The 24,278-nt window shown below is 35.3% G+C and overlaps 1 protein-coding gene across 5 annotated transcripts in view; it reads right to left on the minus strand.

Moving 5' to 3' along the window:
• Window positions 1-24,278, minus strand: part of KMT2E (lysine methyltransferase 2E (inactive)) — a 94,780-nt gene that overhangs the window by 29,231 nt on the left and 41,271 nt on the right. For all 5 annotated transcript variants that reach the window (XM_055301168.1, XM_055301167.1, XM_055301170.1 and 2 more), the window contains 6 exons: window positions 16,052-16,166; window positions 13,905-14,134; window positions 11,095-11,175; window positions 5,228-5,286; window positions 4,121-4,293; window positions 2,999-3,037 (listed from right to left, as the gene is read on the minus strand). In XM_055301168.1, coding sequence (XP_055157143.1) covers window positions 2,999-3,037; window positions 4,121-4,293; window positions 5,228-5,286; window positions 11,095-11,175; window positions 13,905-14,134; window positions 16,052-16,166 — 697 coding nt within the window. The remainder of the gene's footprint in view (window positions 1-2,998; window positions 3,038-4,120; window positions 4,294-5,227; window positions 5,287-11,094; window positions 11,176-13,904; window positions 14,135-16,051; window positions 16,167-24,278) is intronic.

Here is a 24,278-nt window from a genome sequence, read left to right on the forward strand (position 1 = left end):
AGAGATAATGGTAGGCTTTCTAAGTTGGTCCTAGGGAAAAACCATAAATGATCAGCTTACTACATCTTGATACTGCATGCCAGGCAAATAAGGACTTAGAAAACTAAAGGAGGCCAAGTTATGTTGGACTAGCAAAAATTCAGGCTTCACTGACGCCACGTTAGCCCAATGGAGGTCATTAATAAAACTGCAAATACTCAAAATTTTGGAGTCATTGCCAGCTAAGCAAATGATTAAAAAAAAGACAGTGAAGGGGCACCCAGGTGGCTCAAGTCTTTAAGCAGCTGCCTTCAGCTCCGGTCATGATCCCAAGGTCCTGGGATCAAGTTCTACATCAGGCTCCCTGCTCAGCAGTTATATATATTATATATAAAAACAAAAATGCTAAGTGCCAAGTACAAGAAGTTATAGCCTCTTTTAATCTGTTACAGAGCAGGAGGCCTGGGTGGCTCAGCAGTTAAGCTCCGCCTTTGACCCAGGGCGTGATCCTGGAGTCCGGGGATGGAGTCCCACCATCGGGCTCCCTGCGTGGAGCCTGCTTCTCCCTCTGCCTGTGTCTCGGCCTCTCTCTCTCTGTGTCTCTCATGAATAAATAAATAAAAATCTTTAAAAAAAAAATAGTCTGTTACACAGCAAAAAGAAGGTTCAGTTGGAAGAGCATGTGACTCTTGATCTTGGGGTGGTGAGTGTGAGCCCCACACTAGGTGTAGAGATTACTTAAAAAATCTTGGGACGCCTGGGTGGCTCAGTGGTTGAGCATCTGACTTCGGCCCAGGGTGTGATCCTGGAGTCCCAGGATCGAGTCCCACATTGGGCTCCCTACATGGAGCCTGCTTCTCCCTCTGCCTATGTCTTTGCCTCTCTCTCTCTCTCTCTCTCTCTCTCTGCGTGTCTCTCATGAATAAATAAGATCTTTAAAAAACAAAATATTAAAAATAAAAAATCTTGAAATAATGTTCAAAAGAAAAAAGAACAAAAAGGAACAATTTTCTTGCTGGAATGCAATTTATAAATAGGCACAATTACTATACATTTTAAAAACGTATTAAAATGTGGACTTCCACGACAATTGTTTTTTTTTTATTTTTTTTTTAAGATTTTATTTATTTATTCATGAGAGACACACAGAGAGAGGCAGAGACAGGCAGAGGGAGAAGCAGGCTCCATGTAGGGAGCCCGATGTGGGACTCGATCCCAGGACTCCAGGATCACACCCTGGGCCGAAGTCAGACGCTCAACCACTGAGCCACCCAGGCGTCCCCTTCCACGACAATTCTTAACTGCAATCTCAGGATGAAAATCAACCAATGCAGATAACAAAAACATATATGTTTCATTAGCATAATTCAAATTTATAATTGGTTTTACATGACATTTCACTTTCTTATAAACACTATTTGTCAGTTTCTTTCTATAACAGTGAACACCTTGATGATAAAACAGATTTCTATAATATGTACAACCTAACTAAAATTTAAAAATCATGTAGAATTTGTAAAGATCCTTATATATTCTGTTAGGCATGTACAGTAACACTAAAATTTATCATTTGTCCACATTCCATAAATAATGAACTTTTATTATACAAGGTATCACTTTTCTAAAATGAAACAAACTATAGTAAGTTGTTCAACTACTTGATAGGAGTAGCTTTATTTTTACCAATTGATACTTTATATACTTAAATATGCCATGTTATAATAACCACCCTATAATAGATTTTTATACAAATATGAAATATTACATATTAAGGCTTTCCTCAGCTTTATTAAAGAAATATATAAATTTAATTTTTTTTCTTTCTGTTTTACCCTCCCCTCACCCAAGCCTTCTACTGACCTGGTATACATTTGATACAGTAAATTCTTCTATATCTCTTGAACCTATAAATACTACAGAATTACTAACTAGAATTGTTATGATCTTAAAGAGGTATCTTTGAGTTAAGGAAAAATATCCTCAAAGACATACAAAGCATTTTTAAAGTTCTATTTCCTTAGTCATTTCTTTATATAATAAATGAAAATATTTCACTTAAGTAAAAGATGCCCCTTCTTCAATAAACCTGCTAAAGGGATGACTGGATATATTAGAAAGGAAGGGAAACCAGTGAATTATTAAGTTTCCACTAGCTAAATCCAAAAACTTTTGCAGACCGTACAGTATGTCAGAGAATATCCCATAAACACAACTTTAATAAACACAACTTTAATATAAAACCCCAATTTTAACACATAAGGAACATTTTATGAAACTTTGGGTTTGCAGTGACACCATGTATTAACTTTCTTGAGAAAGAACTACAAAAACATGTAATAATCATCACTGGATAGCTGTTTAATGATTTGTTTTCCAGGAAATATGGAATAATGAATAATGATCATGCTTTACACTACTGGCATAACAGATATACTGTAACAGGCTCTTCACATCCAATTTTACTATCTGACAACTTGAGAAACCCATTATCCTTTAACCACATAACCTAAGAAGGTACAAAAACACTATATAGCTGACCTCTGTGATCCAACACCTATCTTTTAGGGGGAGGCAGAGCTGACAAGCCTTGCCTCTCTCAGCAACCTGGGCATCTACAAAATTGAGGATATATTCTAATTAATTCAAGGTACAAATGATTACTTTGTACTTCTATGGTGATTTTATAGTATTCTATAACTGACTTGACTAAATCACTAGAATCCCAACTGTGCAAAAAAAAAAAAAAAAACACAAATTTTCAAATTCTCAGTGATACTGATATACCACTTCCTTTTGCTTTTTTAATAGAGTTAATTTAAACTCTTAAGATAGCATATTAATCAAATTAAGATTCTCAAGGATGCCACTTCTGATAAAGATAATAATGAAATGATACACAATGATGAAAACAAAGATTATGGACAAGCACGCACTTAGTAAGCTCCTAAAAAACTGAAACTGACAGTACTAAGGACTTAAATTTATTTTTTTTTTAAGGACTTAAATTTAATGTATTTACCTTAACTCTTGATGACTTCCTAGATCCTTCACGAAAGGCCTGAAAGAACATGGAATTCTGAGTTAGTTCTTTTTTAAAACTGGATGTAATATTTAAGAATCAATCAGTTCACTAAAGTCATCTACTAGAATATTATTCTATTAATTAAAAATAGAATGCAGACAGAGCGCCTGGGTGGCTCATTGGTTTTGTCTGTCATCAGCTTAGGTCATGATATCAGGGTCCTGTGATCAAGCCCTGAGTTGAGCTCCCTGTTCAGTGGGGAGTCTGCTTCTCCATCTCTGCCCTTCCCCCTGCTTGTGCTCACTCTGTCAAATAAATAAATAAAATCCTAAAAATATATAAGCAATGAGAGAATATCGTGAACAATTACTCAAAGAAAAATGCTTTCTTTGAAAAAAACCTTGATTATATATCTAGAGATAGTTTCACTCTATAATAACAATATAGTCATCATGAAAAGTACTTTTTTACCTTGGGAGACAAAAATCTTCAGTAGCAATTATAACAAATTTAATGAAAAACTGCCTTAGAAAAGGTTTTGTGCCATTATATCCTTGGGATAATTTATCACATAAAATTTTTAAAATCTACATGATAAATTCAACAAATATAGAAAGTTTTTAGAATTGCATAAGTTTTAAAAATTTAGGACTTTATTTGTTTTCTAAAACAGCAATTTTCTTTTTTTTCAGTTTTTGTATTTCTATGACTAATTTCATTAGTGATGATTTCAAATCATTATGCAAACATTCTTCTCTATGACACTTCAATCTTTAAAATATATTAAAATTTTATTTTATTATTTTTTTTTTTTTTTATTTATGATAGTCACAGAGAGAGAGAGAGAGGCAGAGACACAGGCAGAGGGAGAAGCAGGCTCCATGCACCGGAAGCCCGACGTGGGATTCGATCCCGGGTCCCCAGGATCGCGCCCTGGGCCAAAGGCAGGCGCCAAACCGCTGCGCCACCCAGGGATCCCTATATTAAAATTTTAAAATTAGTTTTAAAAAGCTTAGATTCGGCCTTTTCTAGCTACCATCCATTACTCACCTGCCTTTCCTATAAAACTCAGGTCCCAACACTTCTCATCTAACTCATCTTAAAGAAGGAAAAACTTACTTTTTTACATTTTGAAATGTTTTGTTCTTTTTCCCCACTTTTTTTCCTTCTTTTATCATTAACCTTGGAAACTCTTGAAGCAGTTAAAGTAATCGATGTTGGGGTGTGCTGAAATGCAGTATATAATTCCACAGGAACCTCGTCACCACTCTCAGTTGCACTGGTATCACCATCTTCCAAGGCAAAATAAAAATTACTGTACTTGTAATACTATTTTGAACAAAACAAAAAAACAAGACAGCATTCTACATGACAAACTACTGTATTTCTATCTGTTTGAAGAATAAACTTTTCCTCACCTCACACGAAGATGCATTTATTATTTTTTTTAAAGTAAGATACATTTAAATGTAAACTACAAGTACCATTTCTTATACATTAAACTAGAAAAGATACAAAAATCTTGACAATACACTGAGGTGACGTGACTGTGGGAAACAGGCACTTGCATAAATTACCAGTGGAAATTCAAAATTCCCTATGAATGGAAATTTAGCCATATCTAGCAAAGTTCTACACTTACCTTTTCACCCAGTAATCCTATTTCCAGGTATATATCCAAAGATGAACAAAAATCCAAAAAAAAAATTATCCATGAGGGTTTCACTGAAGGTACCATTTGTAATAATAACAAAAAATATTGAAAACGATCTAAATGTCCATCAAACAGGAAGAGTTCAATAAACTACAATTATTCAAAATCATTTGTATTGGTACTCCTTTAAGCCAAAATGAAAGTTGTCTCACAGTTGTACTTCTAAAATCTATTCCTAAAAATGAAATACTATTTCCATATAATAAACTAATGGGTCACCATCTTCCGGAAAAGCAAACATATTTTAATACTTCTTTAAACCAATTTATCTTTGTAGAAAAATATAGATGATTTATAATTTTTATTTTCCTCTACTTTCCACATTTTCTGAAATAAGTACATTCTTATTCTATAATCTGTAAAAAAGACTAATTAAAACCTCTACCTGAAATTGTAAATAATGTGTACAATCAACATTCACTGGTAAGGTGTTTATATCCAACTAAAATACGCAGGCCACTCATTCTCTCAATTACACTATTCTTAATTCAGTATAAATCCTTTTCACCTACCTGACATATTTTCCCTTTTCCGGCGTTGTAGTAGCACTGCCCTCTCTTTATCCAAACTCCTACATTAAAATATTAACATGATTATTTATTAAATTTTCATATATTTAGATATAAAACTGATCAGCTTTAAATGTAATAAACTTTACCATTTCTCTAATGTTCTTTTTAAAAAAAAAAAAAGATTTTATTTATTTATTCATGAGAGACACAGAGAAAAAGGCAGAGATACAGGTAGAAGGAGAAGCAGGCTCCATGCAGGGAGCCAGATGTGAGACTCGATCCCAGGACTCCAGGATCACATCCTGAGCAGAAGGCAGACGCTGAATCACAGAGCCACCCAGGTGTCCCAATTTCTCTAATGTTCTTATCGAAAAACAAACAGTATAAAACATACGTATTCTCCATTGCCTCAGATCTGATCTAGCACAATTAGCAGATGCCAGTTAAGTGACTCTATATAAGATTTCCTTTTTTTAAAAAAATATTTTATTTATTTATTCATGAGAAACACAGAGAGGAGAGAGAAAGAGAGGCAGAGACACAGGCAGAGGAAGAAGCAGACCCCATGCAGGAAGCATGACGTGGGACTCAATCCTGGGTCTCCAGGATCACACCCTGGGCTGAAGGCAGACTCTCAACCCCTGAGCCACCGAGGCGTCCCAAATAAAAACTTTTTTAAAAAGTAAAATATTTGGGCAGCCCAGGTGGCTCAGCGGTTTAGCGCCACCTTTGGTCCAGGATGTGATCCTGGGGACCCAGGATTGAGTCCCACATCGGGCTCCCTGCATGGGGCCTGCTTCTCCCTCTGCCTGTGTCTCTGCCTCGCTCTCTGTGTCTCTCATGAATAAATAAATAAAATCTTAAAAAAAAAAAGTAAAATATTTCATGAACTGTCCACTTGTGAACTACATCATCCATAGTAATTGTTTTATTTTTCCTGTCAACATTTTTACTATCAAAACTTATCAGTCTAGAGGTCAAATAAGATTAGCTATTATTCTTAGATGAGAGAATAGAGCTCTAGATTTCTAGATTGAAAGGTCTACAATTCAGTAATAGGCGTGCCTTAACGTCTACTAGGATATATAAATATCCTAGCATTACTGATAACCACCCTATTTATCACAAAATAATAAAGAGGTATCACTCAACAAACTACCTTCCCTAACGATCAGTTTTAAAACAGCTCTTACTGAATTCATTAACAGACATTTACACCATCAAAAACTATCTAGGCAAGAGACGCCTAGTGGCTCAGCGGTTTAGTGCCTCCCAGGGTGTGATCCTGGAGTCCCGGGATCGAGAGACACACATCAGGCTCCCTGTATGAGCCTTCTTCTCCCTCTGCCTCTCTCTCTCTCTCATGAATAAATAAATAAAATTAAATTTAAAAATTCTTTAAAAAAAATATCTGGGCAAAAGGTTAGTTAACTGTCATAAGGTGAAACAAGATCACATAGTAAAACCTCACTCATAATAAAGAAGTGAAAAGTATAATACTGAGATTATAATTTTGCAATAAACTGGCAAAATTACAAGTCTGTCATACACTCTTAAAAGCCTTGGGAAAATAGGCATGCTTATCCACTATTGGTAAGAATTCAAAGTGTACAGCTCCTATTTCAGGGGAATCTGGCAATACCTGACAAAATTTTACCTATACATTAATATTTACCCTTTTACTGAACAATCCCACTTCAATCTTCAATTTAAAAAGACTGAAACAACTCACTGTCCATGAAAGGGCACAGGCTGAATAAACTATTACATGAAAAAGATGGAACATATTGAAGAGATAGAAATGAGTCAATCTCTACATACTACTATAAAGTGATCTTCAGCATATATATATATACATATACACAAATATATATATATATATTTAAGGACTTATTTATTCATTCATGAGAGACACACACACACAGAGAGAGGCAGAGACATAGGCAGAAGGAGAAGCAGGCCCTATGCAGGGAGCCCAATGTGGGACTCAATCCCTCAAACTCTGGGATCACACCCTAAGTGCAAGGCAGACGCTCAACTGCTGAGCCACCCAGGTGTCCCTCCAGCACATATTTTTAAGAGAAAAAAGGATATGTGGCAAAAACTGTAATATACTATCACCTAAGTAAGGAAAGGTATACAAATACGTATGTACATATTTGTTTCTAATAAGGAGATAAACAATGGAAAGAATAATCCCTTTTTAATTTTATTTCAGGGGTGGAAAGATATAATCATTTAAGTATATAATTATGAAAATAAAGTATAAAAATCCTAAAAATAAAAACTAGTTACTCATATTTCTGGTAGGAATATAAAATGGGCAACTGGTCTGCAAAATAGTTGGACAATTTCTTATAAAACTAAACATGCCATCACCATGAGACTGAGCAATTGCACCCTCAGGCATTTATCCCAGAAGAAATAAACTTATTCACACCAAAACCTGTACACAAATGTTCATAGCAACTTTTTCTGCAATAGCCAAAAAGTGGAAAAGACCCAAATGTCCTTCAATGAGTGAATGATTAAACAAATTACGGTACATATATATCACAGAACACAACTCAGCAACTGGAAAGAATGAAATACTGGTATATACAACAAATTGGCTGGCTCTCCAGAGGAAAAAAAGAAGCCAATCCCAAAGGTCACATACTGTATGATTCCATTTATATAATAACATTCTTGAAATGATAAAACTATAGCCACGGGCTACAGATTACAGCAATGGAGTTGCCAAAGGTAAGGATGGGAGAGTTGTGAGGGGTGAGAGGTGGTGTGGCTGTAAAAAGTAACATTAGGTATCCTTGCAATGGAAATATTTTGTATCTTGACTGTATCAATGTCAATATCCTAGTTGTGATATTGTATAAATAGTCTTGGAACATGTTACCACTGGGGGGAACTGAGTAAAGGATATACAGAATCTCTGTATTATTTCCTAACTGTATGTGAACCTATAATTAACTCAAAATGTTTTATTATAAAAAATAAAATAACCTCATCAACATAGTATGTATCCAGCTGCTGTTATAATCACACAGTGAAATCCATTGAAGGGACTTATTTATTTGTCTTAAATATTTTATTTAATTATTCATGAGAGACAGAGAGAGGCAGAGACATAGGCGAAGGGAGAAGCAGACTCCCTCCCCTGCAGGGAACCTGATGTGGGACTCAATCCCAGGACCCAGGAATCACAACCTGAGCCAAAGGCAGATGCTTAACCACTGAGCAATCCAGGTGTCCCCTTTTAAGGGACTTTATTTTTTATTTTTTTTAAGGGACTTTAAACACAACCATATATTCCTTGTGGAACATATCTTAAGGGTAAAAAAAATTCTAAATTCTTTTACAAAGTGGCATATGGCTGGCTCAAATGGTAGAGCATGCAACTCTTGATCTCAGAGTTGTGAATTTAAGCCCCAAGTTGGGCGCAAAGTTTACTTTTTAAATACATACATACATACATACATACTGTTTTACATAATCATATTGTTGGTGCTAGTGTTAGTATTGTTACTCTGAGACTTGTTATATTTTCCTATGAAAGGAAGCAGAGTAGTTGGTGATATTCTAATTACATTATTGTCTGTGTTGTTGGCAATTAGTTGATATAAATGGAATATAGAAATGGTTAAATGAGGGACCCCAGGGTGGCTCAGCAGTTGAGCATCTGCCTTGCATCCAGTGTGATCCCGGAGTCCCTGGGATTGAGTCCCACATTGAGCTCCCTGCAGGGAGCCTACTTCTCCCTCTGTGTCTCTCATGAAAAAATAAATAAATCTTTTTAAAAAATGGTTAAATGAAAACCTTAGATTTCCAAATTTAAATTGCAATTATCTGTATAAACTCACATGTTTAAAATAAACACATAGAACATATTTCCTAGTTTTGTCTAGAAAGACAAAGACCTAGGAACACTGACCAATCCAGTAGGAAAAAGCATGACTAGCTCTCAGATTCTAGTTCTGAAAACCAATTCTCAATTAGAGGCACAGAAGTATAAATTAAGCTCGAGATACTTTGTTATACCAGAAATCACAAAACCTAGCTAGTACCACTAGGATACTGTCAAAAGGGCTCAAGAGCCAACTTGATGAGGTTTCCACTGACCAAAACTGAGTATCAATAAAGATAATTACTGCAACAGACTGATATCCAAGATGTTTAAATCCCTGAGTTCATAATACCTAAATTTCTTTTCAGTATTCTGAACACTAGTAAATAAAGGGTAAGAATCAACAAGCATTTATCCTGCCTTTCCTCAATGAAATACAGTTGACCCTTGAACAACATGAAGAGTTAGGGGCACCAACCCCCTCTGCAGTCAAAAGCCTACATATAACTTTTAACTCTCCAAAAAACTTAAATTACTAACAGCCTACTATTGACTGTAAGCCTACTGATAACAGTTAACACATATTTAATATATGTAGTATATTCTCTATTCTTACAGTAAAGTGACCCAGAGAAAAGAAAATGTAATTAAGAAAGTCATCAAAATACATTCACAGTACTATATTGAAAAAAAAAAATCCACGTTTAAAAAAAAAATCCACATTTAAGTGGACTCGCACAGATCTTAATCATATTGTTCAAGGGTCAACTGTATTTTTTACAAGAACTAAATGGTTGGGACGCCTGGGTGGCTCAGTGGTTGAGCGCCTGCCTTTGGCCCAGAGTGTGATCCTGGGGTCCTGGGATCAAGTCCCACATCGGGCTCCCTGTGTGAAGCCTGCTTCTCTGTCTTTGTGTCTGCCTCTCTCTCTCTCTCTCTCTGTGTGTGTCTCTCATGAATAAATAAATAAAATCTTAAAAAAAAAAAAAAGAACAGTTAAGATTTTGTTTCTATAGAAATATTCCAGGTAATAAGTTATAAGCAATAAGTTAAACATGGCACTAACTTGCAACCCCTAATAAATTAATGTATCTAAATAAGGACTATCAGTGTGTCCTATCATAGAGACAACCAGATATTAAGTGTCACCCGATAGGGCAGTCTATGAAATATTCTTAACTACCCCCTCAAAAAAAAAAATCAAACCTATAATCTGATCACATACTTATTCACAGAAATACAAAGGATATAGAAACCAGTTGTATCATAATAATGCAATTAGCAAACAAATCAAACAATTCAGTTCCTTAAACACACTGCAAAGTAGACCAGAGTTGGTGGTGTAATGGAAGAGTAAGACTCTGTAACTAGAGTTTTAACAAACCGATGTATCAACCAATCAATATTTTAACAGTGGCTGGGTGATAATACATTTTGTTGCATGTACAATAATGGCTTTGGGGTTGGTTTTTTTAAAAAATTATTTTACAGATATATAATGAAATACATATAGATACATATATACTGAAATACATAGGGATACATATGAATGAAATAATATATCTGGGATTTCCATTAAAATATGTGAAAGGGAGAAGAAATATATGACAGTATAAATGAAAAAAGATTGTTGAAAATTGTTGACGTAGGGTGGTGGAATGATAGTACAGACCTACAAAATTCTTTAAGGAAATGTCCTTCTAGTAACTCTTTAACATAGTACGCTCCAGCGAAAAAATATGCCATCACTTAGAGGATGCACTATTAATTTATGCATTATTAATAAAGTAAAAATACCTTACAAAGTAAACCATAACATATTATCAATGGAAAGATTCTTCCTGATTTTAGAGCTATCAGAGTCCCCCCAAAAAAATAAATAGAAAAATGAAAATTGTATCTTAGAACTGATGAAACACAGCAATCCACTAATTGTTTAATCCAGAATTCACATATAAACCTCTATTAACTGAAGATTACTTCAGCAAATTTACTGGCAATCTTATAAGCATGCACAACTTACCTAGGCTGGCAACGTTCACATAAATATGTATCAGGAATATGCTGCCTGTCAATCCCCATGCAGTCAATATGTTGCCAAACACTTAAAGAAAAAAAGCAGAACATATAAAATATTAATAGAATCATCCTAACTTAAGATTTGATATTCTATTTAACTATCGCTTAGTAAGCGCCCACTTTGAGTTTAGTATTAAAAAGTGCTGTGACAAATTCATAGAAATATGTTCTTAGGGGAATAAAACTTTGAGATGCAAAGACAAAAGGACAAGTATAGGATATTATATATGTGTGTGCGTATATATATATATTTCTAAAGCAAGTATCACTTAAAAATGTGAAAGGTATACATTACAAATATTATCAAAAGTCACAAAGTGAAGATGTCCACATTACTTCAAGTTTATAGGAAAAGCACCCTAGAGAATAATGGACTTGAATAAAACCTCATTTGGGAGATTAGAAAGAAAAGACGCCATTACAGCCACATTTTCTCAAGTACATAGATATGAGAAGCAACAGCCAGAATGTAGTTAATCTATATAAAGGAGGATTTTCATTCAGATTATACAGGAATATCAGGATGTGTATATATTTCCTCTACCTGGGAACAGGCAAAACTAGAGGTACTTTGATGGTACACAGTTAATTCAAAGAAGTTAAAAAAACAAAGAAAAATGAACTAAGAGGATATTCCAACATTTCAAACCTGAGTTAAAGACAGAACTAGAATGTGGCAGAAAAGATAAAGAATCCAAGATACATTCAGTGAGGACAGGGATTAAACCTACCCTGTCCTCAAATTATTTTTATGGAATACATAGATCAGCTTGAGGCAACTTCTCAATTTGTCATTATTGTATTTTGTTGCCAAGACTTTAATTGGCCCAAAAATAGTTCCTAAAAATAGTCTTAATTACTCTTTACATAATAATTAGCCACTTCTAATATACCTCTACTGAATTAACTGCTACCATATGTTCTTCACTTCTGAACTGAGAATGTTGGGAAAAGAACTGGCAGGAGGTGGAAGGTAATGGAATATAAGATGTGGGGAGAAAAAAGTGAGAAAGAAAAGCAGAGCACCTGACAAGGAGGGTTAGAATAACAAACTAAATTAACTTTGGGGGTAAGTAATAATGTAATGAAGACAACAGAACAAAACTAGTAAATGAATAAATGATCTGAGCTCTAGATGTCAAACTTGAAACAGGAGTATAGGCACATGGAAATACACAGTGGCAATATAGAACTAGAAGAGAGGATAAAAGATAAAGCCTTGCTAGTCTACTACAGATTAAGCAGTAGAAAAATAAAACAACTAAAAATAGATTAATAACAGAGAGCAGCTGCTGAGAGCAAGTACCTTGAACAATCCAAAAACTGAAATGGTCCTTCAAGGATCTATACAGGGTATAAATCCTAAGGACTATTTCACTATTTTCTAATCAAGCTATTTCTATATTATATCTGGATCATTGTAATGAAATCAAAAGAAACCATGCATTAAAATGAAAACACTGATAAATGGTATATAATTACATTAGACAATATCAACTAAAACTATATTAATGATCAGTTAAAGTATGAATTGAGAATTTCTAATTATTTAAAAAATAATGAAGAAAACAAGTTATCATTGAAGTTATTATTTTAGTTTTTAAATTACCTCCTGAATAAATTAACTAAGGTGATTGTTCAGAGTAATGTCACAGTAATTTTTAAATTTGAAAAGTTACAATATATTTTCATTAAAATTAACTCAAAATATCACATTACATAAAAATATCAAATTTCACTCTCCAATTAAGACTAATTTCCCCACTTTTTGGCAAAAGCAAATCAACATTTTGAAATATAATGTTTTTATATCAATAACATCCAACTACATGCATGTTTTATATCAATAACATCCAACTCCTAACCACATAATAGATGGGAACAAAATTACAAATAACGAAAAGTAATTTCTATTTGGCTCTAAGATGTATTTTTACCGTCACATTCAAATATGGGTATATGTTATACTATTTCAAATCAAATAATGAAGCTATGCCACAAAGATCTGACCCAGGAAATTGTGTAAAGCCACCAAAATTTCTTACCTCCTACACTACACTGCTTAAATCCTCTCTGCTTCCCACTCTGTGCAGGGGATGGACTCAGTAACTTTCAGGCTGAAATCCTACTGTTGTTCCCTCTCCATCCTCCCCAACTCCCTCCCCCCTTAAAAAAAAAATGAAAACAAAACCCCACTTTCTGTCCCAATCACACCTTCTCTAGGGGAGGAGGCCTTTCTTGGTGGTTGAACCAGGGTTGGGGGAGGGGAGACTGTGGTTCTGGTTCAAGGAGACTCCAGAGTGCTGCAAGGTTCAAGTCAAAAGGAGGTGAGAGAGTCAGGTCAAACAAACATCAATCAAAATGTATAATTCCCCCAAACTGGAAAATCACAGTTTACTATACAGCACAAATAATTCCAAAGGAAATTCAGAGGGCTCATTTTTCTATCTTGTCTACCACTACATGTAGTTGTATTATTACTGAATGAGCAAAAAGAGAGATGGGATCCTATATGAATAAAGTTCAGAACTGATTGCCTATTACTCAGTCAACAATGAAGATTTCTAATAAACTCTAAGAGAGCTTCTTTGCCATAGGGACTTTTTCTAGCAAAACACACTGGGCATTGATAGCAGCAATGCATCAAAAAATGCATTCATCAATTCCTTTAAAAGTGACCCTATCTTCTCCAAGATTAAATATCAAAGGTTAGCAAAATTCAAAAAGGTAAACTAATGGTGTAAAATATTTTACCTGCATTTGTCACAACAGATCATGTATCCATCATCATGTGTAAAACCACATATGCACCTGGTTACATCAGTACCATAACTTCCATCCTCAGATGTGCTGATTGTAGTAGCACTGGAAGTTTCATCAAAATTAGGAGTGGTAAATATGCCTACTTCATTTTTGCTAATAAGAACTGATGGAGGAGGGGAAGCCGGAGGTGTTGGAGGAGGACGAGCACCATAATTATGGTCCTGGATAATTGAACACAAATACAGCACAATATAATTTCAACAATATGAACACAAATAAAATTTGATCCTTAATTTACATTCTCAAGAAATATGAAATTGGTCCATTTCTTCCTTAATACCTTTAAAGCAATTTTTTTAAATTTTTTATTTATTTATGATAGGCACACAGTGAGAGAGAGAGAGAGGCAGAGACACAGGCACAGGGAGAAGCAGGCTCCATGCACCGGGAGCCCGACGTGGGACTCGATCCGGGGTCTCCAGGATCGGGCCCTGGGCCAAAGGCAGGCGCCAAACCGCTGCGCCACCCAGGGATCCCCCTTAATACCTTTAAAATAATGACATGGTAAAGCTCGATATTAAACCATACTAGGAAGTGAAAATGTCTACCTAAAACCTCAGTCACCTACACAGTGACTTCCCTTAAACTCTTGCCCTCATCCCTCCAATCAAAAGGCATCCATGGGGATCCCTGGGTGGCGCAGCGGTTTTGGCGCCTGCTTTTGGCCCAGGGCGCGATCCTGGGGACCCGGGATCAAATCCCACGTCGGGCTCCCAGTGCGTGGAGCCTGCTTCTCCCTCTGCCTGTGTCTCTGCCTCTCTCTCTCTCTCTCTCTCTCTCTCTCTCTGTGTGTGACTATCATTAATAAATAAAAATTAAAAAAAAAAAAAAAGACATCCTTACAAGTCATATGGTCAGGGATGCCTGGGTGGCTCAGCAGTTGAGCATCTGCCTTCAGCTCAGGGCATGATCCCGGGATCCGGGATCGAGTCTCACATCGGGCTCCTTATAGGGAACCTGCTTCTCTCTCTCTCTCTTTCTGTCTCTGCCTCTCTCTCTCTCTCTCTCTCTGTCTCTCATGAATAAATGAATAAAATCTTTAAAACACACAAAAAAACTCCTATGGTCAAAGAGCTCCACCTTCAAGATAGAAGCAGGTACCAGAGGTTAAAAAAAAAAAAAAAAAGAAAAGAAAAACACTTCAGGAATGTGGATACTAAAAAAAAATAAATAAATAACAAAATGACTAATAAAACCATAAAACTATAAAAAAAACAAAAAACAAAAAACAAAATGACTAATAAAGACATATTATCACTATAAAGCATGTAACAGAAGATTTTTTAAAATTTGGTTTTTTAGGCAGCTCCAGTGCTTAGTGGTTTAGTGCCGCCTTCAGCCCAGGGCATGATCCTGGAGACCCGGGATTGAGTCCCACGTCAGGTTCCCTGCGTGGAACCTGCTTCTCCCTCTGCCTGTGCCTCTGCCTGTGCCTCTGCCTATCTCTCTCTCTCTCTCTCTCTCATGAATAAGTAAATATTTAAAAAAATAATAATAATTGTACCTGGACAGTATCACAAATGTGTCCAGTTCTACAACTTTCAATCTAACCTCTGCCTCTTATTAGCTATGAAACACTGAATAAGTTAATTTAGATAAGCTTTCATTTTTTCAGCTATGAAACAGGGATTACAATTATACCCATTCATGAGGTTGGTTTTAAAGATTAAATGAGATAATACATGTAAAAATGTTTAGAAAAAGTATGACACAGAAGTGCTCAATAAATGGTAATTACGTAATTTACTATATAAATTACAATGTAAAATACAGAATCAACGGTAGATAGTGAATGCAATTCCATGAATTTTTTATAGAGAATATAAAGAACTCTAACACTAAACTATTAACAGTATAATAATAATTTTAAAACTTGTAGAGAATGCCTCTTCTAGAATTTTAATCCCGTGAAGATAGAGCAATAAAAAAATTAAACTGCAAATTTAATATCTAATTGTTTAGATAATATAAGACAGTATTGTCTTTTAAATATTCAGTTTTATGCACAATACCTCAAACATCTACTTTCAACTTCTAGATAGAAAAAATACTGCTCCAGAAAAATATTTGACACTTACCGCATAGGGCAAACCGATGTAACTGTGTGAATGATGCGAGCTGCTGGTATATAACTGGTGGGGATAACTGTTGGATTTCTCAACTACCACAGGGCTAGCTTCTACGGATTCTGGTCTGGAGGGGGAAAAAAATTGCATCAAAGAAAATTCCATTCATTTTTGTTCTGCTCATCAATTTAAAATTAAGCATTTACTTTATTGTCTATACAAATATTTTTTTGTACTAGGCAGACACCCTGTGGACAAGATATATCCTATATATCCTATCTAGATTCTGGGTCATAACAAAACTTTTAAGTAAAATCAATGTCTCTCCTCCAAGTTCAAATACAGTTGAAGAATGAACATTATTTAACATACTCAGTGGCACTGGGGGCATTACGCACAGGGGAGGACAAAAGTGGCAGAAACAATTTAAACAGGATGAAGAACATACTGAATCTACATGGGCCCCAGTGTCAATGTGAATGAAGTATACATTTTAATGTTCAAAACTGTAGGTATGTGTTAGTGTGCCAAGAAGTAATAAAGCCATGGAAAATATCATTTAAAGTTAAGAAATAAGAAACTTCATAATGAACCAAGGTTTGCTTATGAAAAAATACAAGCAGCAGCCTGTAGTAAGATGAGCAATTAATGAAATGGTTAAGTAGTGATGATGTGACCATCAATTGATACAACTGGGACTAACACACTCACCTTCTGTGACTGCCACATAAGCTCCCTGGCCTAGCATTTTCCATATACCACTCTCCCAATTTCCTTACTCATATCAATCCTCCTGAACCTTGTCCTGGTAATTCCTATTGATCAATGTGGTAGTGAACCTACTTCAGAGAACAATTCACAATGAAATTGCTTTCTGCCTTGCACACACAAAACATGATTTGTTTCTGCGCCCTTATTCTTGCCATAGCCACCAACTGAGATTTTATGATACTCCTTATCCTACCTCTCATTCAAAATTTGCCCTTAGAACTTAGTACTATTTGTACTCTTCATGGTTTAAGACTTCTTAATGCAGTTACATTCTAGTTGTCCTACTTCTATAGTTAACTGCTTCTTCATACACTGCTCCTGTCTCACTCCCCTATACAAAGTCTCATTTTAGCTCTAAGTGACTGCTGCCATGAGATCTAATATTCCACAACCAGGAAAGAACGGAGGCACAAACTGAGGTTGTTACATGGTTCTGGAGGAAATTACAGAAAAGCTTACAAAATGTTTTGAATACTTTAAAAATCAATACTCACCTAATGCCTATGCTGTTATTTTATTTTTTTATGCTGTTATTTTAAAAATTATTTGTTCACTCCTTCTTTTAAAAAAGAAATATTTTTAAAATTTAAAATCAATATTTTCATTGCTGAAAACTTAAATACCTAAGAAAGTGAAAGACCATGTCTTCATCCAAAACTCACACTCATGTTAAGATACAATGTAATTCCCTCTAAATTCTATCCATAAATATACATAAGAGCTGTTTATTTTTAAAAATGACAGTATACTATATTTGCTTTTTCAATTTGCTTGTTCCATCTTTCAGTGTCAATACTTAGCTACCTTATTTTTGGTAATAATTGCTGACTTCATTATGTAAATGTACATAGTTTACTTAATAATCTCCCTACTGGTGGGGGCATCTGGGTGGCTCAGTCAGTTAAGTGTCAGACTCTTGATTTCAGCTCAGGTCATGATTTTAGCATTGTGTGATCCAGCCTAGCATCAGGCTCTACACTTAGCACGGAGTCCGCCTTAAAGGCTCTCGTTCTCACTCTGTCCTTTCCCCAGCTTGCACACACACTCTTTCTCTAAATAAATAAATAAATAAATAAATAAATAAATAAATAAATAAATAAATAAATAAATAAATAAATAAATAAATAAAATTATAAAAAAAGGAAAGAAAGCAATTTCCCTATTGGTGGATATTTCTTTATATTTTTCACTGTTAAAGGTACCATTGCATTTATAGACCCTTCAACAGATCTTCTTTAAATACACTAGAATATTTCTACAATATGGATCCCTGAGGAAATGCTCAACAGAAGGGCAAATGCATATAAAATAGATATTAGTAAGTTGCCTTTGACTGATTTACAGTATCAATTGCTTTAAAAATTCTTCAAAAATTATATAGAAGGAAGAAGTCAGGGCACATGGGTGACTCAGACAGCCAAGCATCTGACTCTTGATTTCAGCTCTAGTCATGATCTCAGGGTCGTGGGATCAAAGCCCCAAGTTTGGCAAAAGAATTTTGGCAATTCCTGATCTATAATACTATTTTTTAGGGAACATGAGATATTTTGGTCAAAATACAAAGACTTACACTTACTTTTTTTAAAAGATTTTATTTATTTATTTATTTATTTATTTATTTATTTATTTATTTATTTATTTATTTATTCATGAGAGAGAGACAGAGAGAGAGACACAGAGAGAGACAGAGAGGCAGAGACACAGGCAGAGGGAGAAGCAGGCTCCATGCAGGGAGCCCGACATGGAACTCGATCCCGGGACTCCAGGATCAGACCCTGGGCCGAAGGCGGCACTAAACCGCTGAGCCACCAGGGCTGCCCAGACTTACACTTAAAGGTTTAGATCAAACTCTGAATATACTACTAAAGAGTATGGCAAAAACTTTGTTATTTTGAAGTAGTTAATGGTTAAGCATAAAAAAACTTTCCAAAAACAAACAAACAAACCCTTTCAGCACAAAAGCAGTTAAATTCAAGCATGTAAATCAGTCACAAACACATAACCTCATGATTCAAATTGAAGCTGCACCACTGACACTTTGGTAATGAAAGAAAGTAGAAATTCTTTATCAAGATCCTCATCTCTAATGCTGCTGCTTATACTAAAAGTAATTTTAAAAAGGTAACACTTTTTTAAAGTGTTACTTTAATGTCAACCATAAATTTGGTTGACATATTTTAAGGATTTTTCCCGAATGATAAAATAGTATTTAAAAAAAAGTAACACAACAACATGTATCTTTAGAAATATTCTTTAAAAGCTCCATGGTGTTAAATGTCCCCAAAGCTCTGCATTTCCAGAACATGGTAAACATGCAACTTTGTAACAAATACCAAAAGTTAAACATCCTTGATCCAGTAACCCCATTTTTGGGAATTTATCCTAAGAAAGTAATTCCCACTAGACAAAGACCTGCAGATTTGAGATGTTTATTGTAACACTATTTATAAAACTATGTATAAGAGAAATCATTTAATATCCACTCAAAATATGATTAATTAAATCCAGGTAAACCTACCCTATTTGTATATGGATAATATCTTGGCAGGAACTCATAACAAAAATCATTATACTGAGGTCATAGGAGTTTCCCTCAAAATCTTCTGGCCCATTTAATAAATTTCTAATGTCAGGGCTAAAGGGATAATATACAATAACAAATTTCTGTGTAAACAGCTGCTACAGTACTATGTTTAGCCAATACATACAGACATAAATATATATACCTACACACACACATAAATACCAATATACAGGCATAACATTTATAACAGAAACTATATTAACATATTTCTATAAATAACTGCATATCAAAACATAAGTCATAGTGCTTTGTTCACCCTACAGACGGATGAGATTTCACTTACATAATTTTGATGTCACTTTTCAAATAGCAGGATACTTATTTGTACTCATTTATATATGGCTTTGTATATGTTCTTAAATCACTGAAACAATGATCACTGTCAAAAAGATAATCTCTATTCAAGGGAAACTTCCCAAAAGATAACCACTCTCTAGTCTGACAATTCAAAGTGTTAAAAAAATAGCACATAGTTAAAGTATTTGTAATATATGAGCAATAAGGGTGGGTGCCTGGGTGGCTCAGTCGGTTTGGTGTCCAACTCTTGGTTTTGGCTCAGGTCATGATTTTAGGGTAATGACATAAAGCCTCCATGTTTGACTCTGTGCTCAGTAGGGAGTCTGCTTCTTTCCCTCTCACCCTGCCCCTCCCACTGTCGACACACTCTCTAAAATAAATAAATGAGTCTTTAAAGAAAAAAACAGATACATACATACATACATACATACATACATACATACATATATAAATATGCAGTAAGGTATGGCCAAATGGTCAAAACAGCATTTGTAGATGAACTCTCTTTTTCAAACCTCTGAATTCTGTTTCCCACAAACTGAGGACATGAAATGCATAGAGCTTTCTAATATGTAACTTGGCTCTAAAATGAAACTTAAAAATATGCTCTCTTAAAAAAGAATTAATGTTCTCTTGTTGACTAAGCCAACACTCAAATACTAACTGCTTCTTTTGGAAGTTCCCTAATAGCTAATAAATGCAGAAGGAACGATCAAAGTAGAAAAATCATGAATTTTCAACCCTCTAGAGATGATGGATTTAAGCAACAGATAGCCAATGGATGCTAAAACCTTGAAAGGTTGACAGCAAATGGCCACATAAGGCTAACAACACCTGAATCTTTCTTTCATTTTTTTTCATGAGAGACACGGGGGGGGGGGGGGGGGCAGAAAGAGAAGCAGGCTCCCTGCGGGGAACCTGATGTGGGACTCAATCCCAGGACCCCAGGATCACAACTTGAGCCGAAGACAGATGCTCAACCACTGAGCCACCCAGGCGCCCCTGAATCTGTTCATTCTTTTTATCATCATTGAAAGTTACACAACCAAGTTTTATGTACCTCTCTAATACTATACAACAGAAATTACAAAGTCCCACATACAAAATATTATGCTGAAAAGAAAAAAGGAGGAAAATGAAAGAGGGAATAAAAGAATCTGAAGCTAATCACATCTCTACATCTAAATACCAGTTTACAGAAATATGGGGATAAGTAGATTTATCCATGACAGCAAAAGGAAGCAACAGGCCAAATCCAGAATGTTAAAACTTCTAGAGACCAAAAGACTCAGTTTTTCAACAGTGTATGGTATGAGGAAAAACAAATTTAAAAGCTTGCTGCAGATAAAAAGAGATTCAAAGATATTTCAATCAAATACACGTGTGGATCTTGTCTGGATGTCAATAGAACACACCAGTTACAAAGAGTTTTCAGACAAATAAGGGAAATCTGAAGATGAACTGGGTATATTAAGAAAGTTAATTTTGTCATATGAAATAACAGTATTGTGGTTTTAAAAAATCCTTATCTTTAAGTGATGTACAGTGAAGAAAACATAGGTAAAATGATGTGGGGATCTGCTTTAAATATTAAATAAAACTGTAAGATAAACAAGACTGGCAAATCTTTGCATTTATCTTACGTTTCATATCTTTTATTCAATAGGTACCTGTAAAAATGGTATACTATTTCCTTTCCACCCAACTCAGGACAATATCCTAGGCATTTCTATTTCTAAGCCTCAACCCTTACTTCTTGATTTCAACACATTTCTCATAACTTTACTTCATATACTCAAGGAGTACTTTCCTAAATGCTTCAACTCATCAAAATGTTTATAAATCCTATGGATTCCTATAGCACTTAATTGTTGCATTGTTAATTTATTTACTTTTCATGTAGTATTTTTGTATGCTATCAGTCTTATCCCATATATTTATCTTTTTCTTCCAAACTCCATAAAAATTAACAAGTCTTCTCTCTTAAAACAAAACAAAACAAAACAAAACCATGGGGATGCCTGGCTGACTCAGTCAGAACTTTCGGCTCTTGATCTCACAGGGTTGTAAGTTCAAGACCCATGTGGGATGTAGAGATTACTTTATTAATTAAAACTTTTAGAAATGCATGAAATTAGGACATAAGTGTCTATGGATGGCCATTCAATGGGTACAGCTGAGTAGTCACCTTTCTAAATTTGAACTTATTATCTGTAATGTGGGGATAAATATACCCCTTTCACCTTCTCCCCAGCAATATGGATGATACTCAAATGAAAGAATATGAAAATGCATTTTCTTGAAAATGCATTTTCTCAACTATAATGCATTATACAGATATACAACACTACTTATTTTTTCAGAAATGTCTCTAAAGTATAACTAAGTATTCAGTCTAAAATTGCTTTTCAATTATTTTATTTTTAAAGATTTTATTTATTCGAGAGAGAGAGAGAGAGAGAGAGAGAGAGACAGAGAGACAGAGAGAGGCAGAGACACAGGCAGAGGGAGAAACAGGCTCCATGCAGGGAGCCCAATGCGGGACTCGATCCCGGGACTCCAGGATCACGCTCTGGGCCAAAGGCAGACACTAAACTGCTGAGCTACTGAGGCATCCCACATACATCATTTTTCTATACTTAACTTTCCTTGTCTTTTTTTTTTTCCTTGTCTTTTTTAATAACACAAGCTCCAGGAGGCAAGGAGCTACATACTACCAACAAAATAAATAGAAAATAATATGACAACAGAATGGCATTAATGTTCTAATTCCAGTTACTGCTTAAATCATTCATAATTTTGACACAAAAGCTAAGTAAGCAGGGAAATCGCCATCATTGGCAGCATTTTTCAAATGTTCTAAATGATTTTACTCAGTATTACTGTATATCTAGATGTTTATTTATTTGAAAGAGAGAAAATGCCACACAAGTGGGGGGAAGGGCAGAGGAAGAAACAAACATCCTGCAGAGCACAGAACCTGATACAGGGCTTTATCCCAGGACCCTGAGATCATGACCCCAGCCAAAGTCAGACACTTAAATGACTGAGACACCCAGGCACCTCTGCACATTTAAGATTTTAGATAATCATGGGTTTTTTTTAAAGATTTATTTTTAAGTAATCTCTACACCCCACTGAGGGGCTCAAACTCACAACTCTGAGATCAATAGTTGCATGCTCCACTGACTGAGCCAGCCAGGTGCCCCTTAAATGTTTAAATTATTTCTGTTTTTTTTTTCAAGATTTTATTTATTTATTCGACAGAGAGAGAGAGAGAGAGAGAGAGAGAGAGAGAGAGAATGAATGAATGCGTACAAGCATAGGGAGAAGCAGAAGGAGAAGCGGGCTTCCCGCTGAGCAGGAAGCTGGATGCAGCACTTGATCCCAGGACCCCAAGATCATGACCTGAGCAGAAGGCAGATGCTTAACCAACTGAGCCATCCAGGTACCCCTAAATCACTTCTGTTTTAAGTAGGCTCCACTCCCAGTGTGAACCCAACACAGGGCTTGAACAGATCAAAACCTAAGCTGAGATCAAGAGTCAGACACTTACTTGAGTCACCCAAGTGCCTCTAAACTGTTTTTAAAGTAACAACTTTAAGGTTTCTGGTTGGAAAGTTTTTGGTTTTTTTAAAGATTTTATTTATTTATTCATGAGAGAGACACACAGAGACACAGGCAGAGGGAGAAGCAGGTTCCCTGAAGGGAGCTTGATGCTGGACTCAATCCCAGGGCCCCAGGATCACACCCTGAGCCAAAGGCAGGTGCTCAACCACTGAGCCACCTATCAACTTATCAACTTTCAAGAAAAAAATTTAAAAAAGAAAAAAAAAATTTTAAGTTAATCTCTACACCCAAAGTGGGGCTCGAACTCATGACCCTGAGTTATGATGAGACTCATGTTCTACCAACCAAACCAGCCAGGCACTCCTTATTAACCATCTTTTTAACATAGCCCCTTAAGCCCTGGTGATCATTTATCTTTCTTCAGATCCATTTATTTCTTCAATAAGATGTAATAGACAGGTTGGGTACTCCAGTCATGAGTAAAATACACTCTGTAGAAAGGGATGATGATCTCATCATGATCACTTTCAAGATTGTTTTGATATAGCTTATTATACTAAAGTAAAAAAAAATCACCTTATTTTAATATTTCTATCCTTGCCTATAGAGAAACATTAGCCATTTTCTGCTGACTCACTGTATTCTCAAATTTGTATTTTATCACCACTAACATATGCTTTCAGTACATCAAAGGATGAATCTGGAGACATCATTCTGTAGTCCCTATTCCAAAGAAGTCATATAGACATTAAAATAAGAGCAACCCTAGTAATGCTGGAGGACACAACTGTTTATAGCCCTTCATCCAGAAAGTTTAATCCTACACTTTGTTTCCAACTATGACAAATCGCAGTCATAACATTTTTTCTAAGTTCTTTTTAGTGGATTTACCTTATGTTCAAAGGAGCATACAAACTCTAATTCAACAAAATTTCTATGATGGTGTTCACCATGTGATTAAGGTAACTTGTTAGATCCTAGACAGAATAAACAGATATATAAAACATACTCCTATCA

Source organism: Nyctereutes procyonoides, unplaced genomic scaffold, assembly GCF_905146905.1.
Source record: "Nyctereutes procyonoides isolate TBG_1078 unplaced genomic scaffold, NYPRO_anot_genome, whole genome shotgun sequence".
NCBI lineage: Eukaryota > Metazoa > Chordata > Mammalia > Carnivora > Canidae > Nyctereutes > Nyctereutes procyonoides.